This window comes from Oenanthe melanoleuca, chromosome 2, assembly GCF_029582105.1.
Source record: "Oenanthe melanoleuca isolate GR-GAL-2019-014 chromosome 2, OMel1.0, whole genome shotgun sequence".
NCBI lineage: Eukaryota > Metazoa > Chordata > Aves > Passeriformes > Muscicapidae > Oenanthe > Oenanthe melanoleuca.
Genome location: NC_079335.1, coordinates 90,217,227 through 90,222,878, shown reverse-complemented (window position 1 = coordinate 90,222,878; position 5,652 = coordinate 90,217,227). Strand labels below are relative to the sequence as shown.

The 5,652-nt window shown below is 49.3% G+C and overlaps 1 protein-coding gene across 1 annotated transcript; it reads right to left on the bottom strand.

The window, feature by feature from the left end:
• Positions 1-776: 776 nt before the first annotated feature.
• On the bottom strand, positions 777-4,046 carry LOC130249728 (uncharacterized). The gene is made up of 2 exons (XM_056484776.1): positions 4,034-4,046; positions 777-3,798 (listed from the first exon to the last, which is right to left on the bottom strand). Exon 2 carries the CDS (start codon positions 3,793-3,795, stop codon positions 1,387-1,389), a length of 2,409 nt encoding a protein of 802 aa, XP_056340751.1. The 5' UTR covers positions 3,796-3,798; positions 4,034-4,046; the 3' UTR covers positions 777-1,386.
• Positions 4,047-5,652: the final 1,606 nt, after the last annotated feature.

The following is a 5,652-nucleotide window of genomic DNA, read 5'->3' as shown; positions in this document are numbered from 1 at the left end:
CTAAAGTTTTACTATGAATTAACAATAGCTTCAAATTTCTTTAAAAAGGGAATTGAGAAAAAAATTATACTCTGAAACTAATGAAAGAATTTGTAAAGCTGCAGTAGTTCTGTAGTGAATCTGTATGCCACTTTGGTTTGCAGCAATTTATCCAGTTCCTAAGGTATTCTGACTGGAAAAATTCACCACTTGACCCCAAATGCATTGGTATAAAGGCAAAGAGAATAAATATTTCAAAACTACTACCAATCTCTACTATGTGCTGCAAGAAGTAAATCATATTTTGATTAACTGCATCTCACCATGGACAAAGCTTTGCATGCAAAGTGGCTCTCATCGCTATAAAATATTTTTAGGACTAGTGAAAAAGGTAATACCCATAGAACAGCAAACATGACTTATTCTTGCCACAATTTTGTGTCAAAACTTTAGTTATGATAAGCCAAAAAAATTACATGTTTTGCAGTTTGGGACTTCTCCGTTCATCTTTTAGGACTAAATTGTTCCCCAGGAACCTATAAAAGTAACTATGTAAAGAAAATTTTTCCAAAGATTCCTAAAAAATTCAGAAGTACTCTGCTGCAAAATTTCAGTCATTTCAGGGCATTTTCATCTCAAGCTTCAAGCATTTCTATGGGAATGCTTGAGAGACAGCATACTTAATATACCCACCATTTCTGTTTGCAATAAGTCATTATTTCAGGTAGGAGTACAGGAAGGACATTCTCTAAGATGCAGAGGGTTAACTACAAAGAATGACTCAGTTCAGACAGTTTGAGAAACTTTTCTCCTTTTATTAATTTTTCAAAAAGAGATATTCAAATATTACTGAAAAGCAAGCAAGCAACTACAGAAGGGGAGTTCAATTCCCTAAACTAAGGGTAACTGCAAAATAGTTACACACTGACAACACTAAAGGACCTCTGAAAGGAATGCTACTAAACAAGTCTCATTATGAAAATGGGGACTACCTATTCTCCCATGGAAAAGTGAGTTAAATCTATCTGTTGTACTTTCATACTACAAACTACATCCTTACAAAACCATTAAAGCTACAGCTCACTGAATAACTACACTAAGTCCCTAACATACTAGGTTTCTGCCTTCAAGGTGGTCGATGCAATTTCCAGCAGCTTCACTCTCTTCTGTGAGGATGTGCAGGTGGAGCCAGTTTCTGCCTCACAGACTTAGGCAACAGCACTGTTGTGACTGGAAGGTGAAGGGCAAGGCAGAGATGCGAGTGCACAAGGAACTCATGTACCGCAGCATCTTCCTTCCACAGGAGCAGGAAAGCAGCTTCAGGATTGCCAGTGACAAATGCAGTGTCCACGTGGCTGCCATTGGGTGTGAGCCCCCCCCTGCAAAGGTCTGTGCAGGGAACTCCTCTCATTGGCCGGAGAGCAGCATCCAGAGGCAAAATTGCAGCTGATCACAAGCTTGTATTGCCTCTGTGTGGGCGGCCGGATCCCGGATCAGGTGCTCAAAGAGGTTGAGTGGCTCAACCCCTCGCATTGCTGGTGGCAAGCTGATCTCCGCAGGAAGCCTCTCGTTGCCCAGCACAAAGTGATCCAGGCGTCTCCAGTGCACGCAGAAGCGCAGGTAGCCCATGATGTCCCAGAGCCGCAGCACAAACTCCCTCCTGCTCCACCGGGACAGCGGCACGATGGTCAGCGCGTGCATGACCACAGTCTTCCAGGTGGAGCTGGAAAATCCTGTGCCCCTCAGGATGCACGTGAAGACCTGCAGGCATTTCAGGTGCAAGTTCTCACACGGCACCTGCCTGGCGATGTGCCGGAAGAACTTCACCTCTGCCACAGCGTACGTCTCAGGCCACGCTGTGCTTTCAGTGAAGCTGGCCTCGGCGGGCTGGCTGCTCACAAAGATGTCCGAGTCCCCTTGGCGCACCCCAAAGAGCATCTCCACCATCAGGCTCCTCTGGCCTCTGCTCAGCTGGAATCGGCAGGACCGGCTGCAGGGCTGAAACACCAAGTGCCATGAGTAGCACTGAGGCACGTGCAGCCACGAGCATCTCACCAACTGGGAGAACCAGCGGGAGGTTTTCTCCACGTCCAGGTAGGAGCCGGTGCAGAGTGTCTCTAGGAGGCTGTGCTCCTGCCGCAGCCCCTCCTGCGAGTGGTGCAGCAAGCACAACAGCTTCTGGCCCAGCTGCTCCCCCTTGCAGGTGCACACCAGCTCCACACGGACACTGAAGGTCCTTGCTGCCATCTGCCCTGCGCTGTTCTGCTCTAGGTGGAAGGTGTGCCCTGGAGGGGGATTCAGCGGGACCAGCATGCGGTACACCCCATCCCACTCCTGAGGAATCCAACCCTCAAAGGCACTGCCCACACCAATGGCTTCCTGAGGCACCGGGTAGAAGCTATTGCTCACGCTGTCCACAAAGACACGCGTGAGGCTCTCCATCAGCTCAGCTGTCACTGAGCAACCTCTCTCCAGATCCTCCACAGGCCACTGTATGCAATCCACCAAAAGGATGCCTTCCTCATTGCCAGCATCTTGGGTGTCTTCTCTGTCTTCCATTCTACCACTGCTGCTTTCTTCCTTGCCACCATCACTGCCTTCTTTTTCACTTGCAGCCACGTTACCTTGTTCAACTTCTTTATCTTCATTCTGGTTTCCCTCCACATTTACATCAACCTTGTTTCTAGCACTGTTATCCTCTTTCATAACTTCTTGATTTTCTTCCTCTGTTGCAGCAAAACCACTGTGGTCTACTGCATTCCCAGGACCACTGCTATCTTCCTGCCCAGTCCAATAACTGTTCCTTTGTTCACTGGCATCACTGCTTTCTTGCTTCTTAACATCCGTGTATTCATCCTTTCCGTCTATACTGTCTTCACCTTCGTATGCATCATCATTGTTACCTGCCTTCATAGTTGCACCACAGGATTTTTCTTCATTTTCATCTCCTTCCTTTCCAGCATGCTTGCCTTGCTCCACCTGTACATCCTTGTTTCCTCCTTTATTTCCATCATCTACGTCTTCCATATTTCCAGCAACATTGCCATTTTCATCTTCAATTACGTCATCACTCTTGCTTACCTTCATATTTTCAATACAGGATTTTTCTTCATTTTCATCTCCTTCTTCCTTGCCAGCATCCTTGCCTTGCTCCACCTGCACATCCTTGTTTTCTCCTTCATTTCCTTCATTTACGTCTTCCGTATTTCCAGCAACATTGCCAGGTTCATCTTCACTTCCTTCAGTTTTGTCTCCTGGCACATTCCCATCACTCCATCCTTCATCTGTCTTTAAGTCATGGCCATTAACATCACTGTCTTCCTTCACCTTCACATCATCACTGCCTTCAATGGTATCATCGTCATCTCCTTCACTTGCAGCCACAGGACTTCCATCTCTGCTGCTGTCGTCTGCCTCCACAGTCACATCCCTGTTTTCTCCACCTTCCTTGGAATCAACAGTGACTCCTTCCTGTTCTTGTCCTCTCATATCTGATACAGTCTTGCAGGAGCTCTGGTCCTTGCCACTGCTGCTGGACTCATGGCTCCTTCTTGTGCAGCTAAACCACAGGCCCAAGAGGAGCAGGACTCCAGCAAGAGCCCAGAATGGCCACTGCTGCAGAGCACCAAAGAGCACGGCTCCCCAGCCCTGCTCCTGCTGCTCCAGCTCCTGCAGCAGCCGAGCCATCTCGTGGTCCAGCAGCTCCTGACGCTCTTGCATTCGCCGGTGCTCGGCCTCATCCAGCCCATCACCAGCTGGCTGCGGGTACTGGATCAGGCTTTGCACGAGCACGAACAGCAACGCCAGTACAGCCATGGTCTGCAGGAGGACACACAGAGAGGGTTCAGTGGGGCCGCAATGGGGACAGGCAGTGGGGGCAGGAGCTGCAGGGACATGGCAGCAGGAAGGAGAGGGCCCAGCAAGCAGCGTGTCCTGAGCAAGGCGCTCCCGCCAGGGGCTGGCCCTGCCTGCAGGGGCAGAACACACGGCCCGGGGCCGGCGCTGCTGCCCCAGCCCTCCTCCAGCCCCGTCCCCTCACTGTGTGTGCACTCACCGCTTGCCCAGGCTCTACTGGGGCAGTGGCACCCACTGGGGCCTTTTATAGCTGCCCCCATTGTGACACGGCCCTGTGCTGTCACAGCCCCAGAGCTGTCACAGCCCAGCCCCGCCCACTGTCCCCAGCCCGGTCAGGGAGCTCAGCATGGCCCTGGGCACCAAAGCCCCAGCAGACACCAAGTGCAGACCCATCCCTTGGGAACCTGGGAGCCCCAGAGCTCCCCTTTACACAGCAGACACAGGTGTCCTTCCACACAACCCCTGTCAAATATAAATTTGGGTGACACGGCCCATGGATGTTCTTGGTACACTTTTAAGGCTAAGCTGTTCAAAAACAAGGGTTCTCTTCATCTATCTCTGAGATCATCTTCATGTCTGAGAACAGAGACCTTCTTCTTCTCATGGTGTCGCAACTACTTCAACACCCGCTTGCTTCAGCATGGATGCCTTTGCTCATATCTACAATGTGAACACTCCGTCTCCCACACTTTTCAATGAGTTACAGGCCTATTTCAGTGTACCATAGTCCATCACCATGGCCTAGAAAATAATTTCAGCCCATGACTAAGGCATCTCCTCATTCTCCTCCCATCTGGGACTTGATTTCTTCTTTACTGACCATCATGTCTCAGGGTGCTCTCTCTTGGTATCTTCACTCTTTCCTTTTTCTCACTCAAGAGAGAATTTATGCTTGCAGGTTTCATCTGTGCACTGAATCTTGCCGGGGCCTGCAGATGGCCATGTTATCTGTGCCAGGCAGTGGCCGGAGCTGTTTATGGTGGAGGATTTTCAGTGGCCACGCCGGGGAAGGAAACACGGCCGGGCCAGCGCTGCAGCAGTGGCAGGGCCCAGCCCGGCCCCTCCAGGCCTGTGGGCCACGTGGCAGAGCAAGGCAGCCTGGCCTGGCCCAGAGCTGCTCCCGGGATCCCGCTGACCCCAACTCAGCCCGGGCCATCAGCGGGGCAGGGCTCAGTGTCCGCAAGATGTTAGCAGCCATGGCCCGGCCCCGCCTCACCTGGGCCCACAGCACTGGGCAATGGGGAGAATAAAATTGCAGGCTAGAGCTAAATACAGGTTACTTAGGTAATGTGTAAGAACTCAAAAGAACAACAACAAGAAAATCACCCAAACTTTAATTTTATATCCATCTGATTAGTCTTCATAATCAGCCCCTAATTATCTACTTTTTAATGCTTTTCTGGTTACTCTGACACCTTAGGAATTTTTCTATGCATAGATTTCTTGCCCAAGGCTATGGAAAATTATACCTGCTGCTATACATGCTTGGATACAGCTGCTTCTGCTTTGGGGTAATTTTCTTTTTTCCATCACAGTTACTGAACAGTATCTGCACAAATAGCTGCACTGAATCTTACTTTTTCAGTATGATTCTGGAGCTTGAAAAGCAGTTTAAACCAGAATGTTCCTAGCAGAATTGCATCTTTAGGAAGCAAAAAAAAAAAAAAAAAAGGAGAGGTACAGATTAAGAGATAAAATATTTGTGGTGCTGGAGGTTTTGACATGTTTGGAGAACATTTAGGATTTTCCTCTTGAACAAGGGACAAATCTTTCCTGATTTTGAAAGGCATACGACAGAGTGTTTCACTTGCTGGAAGG

Coding starts and splice junctions, on each gene's coding strand:
- LOC130249728 (XM_056484776.1), bottom strand. CDS start 3,795: ATGGCTGTACTGGCGTTGCTGTTCGTGCTCGTGCAAAGCCTGATCCAG.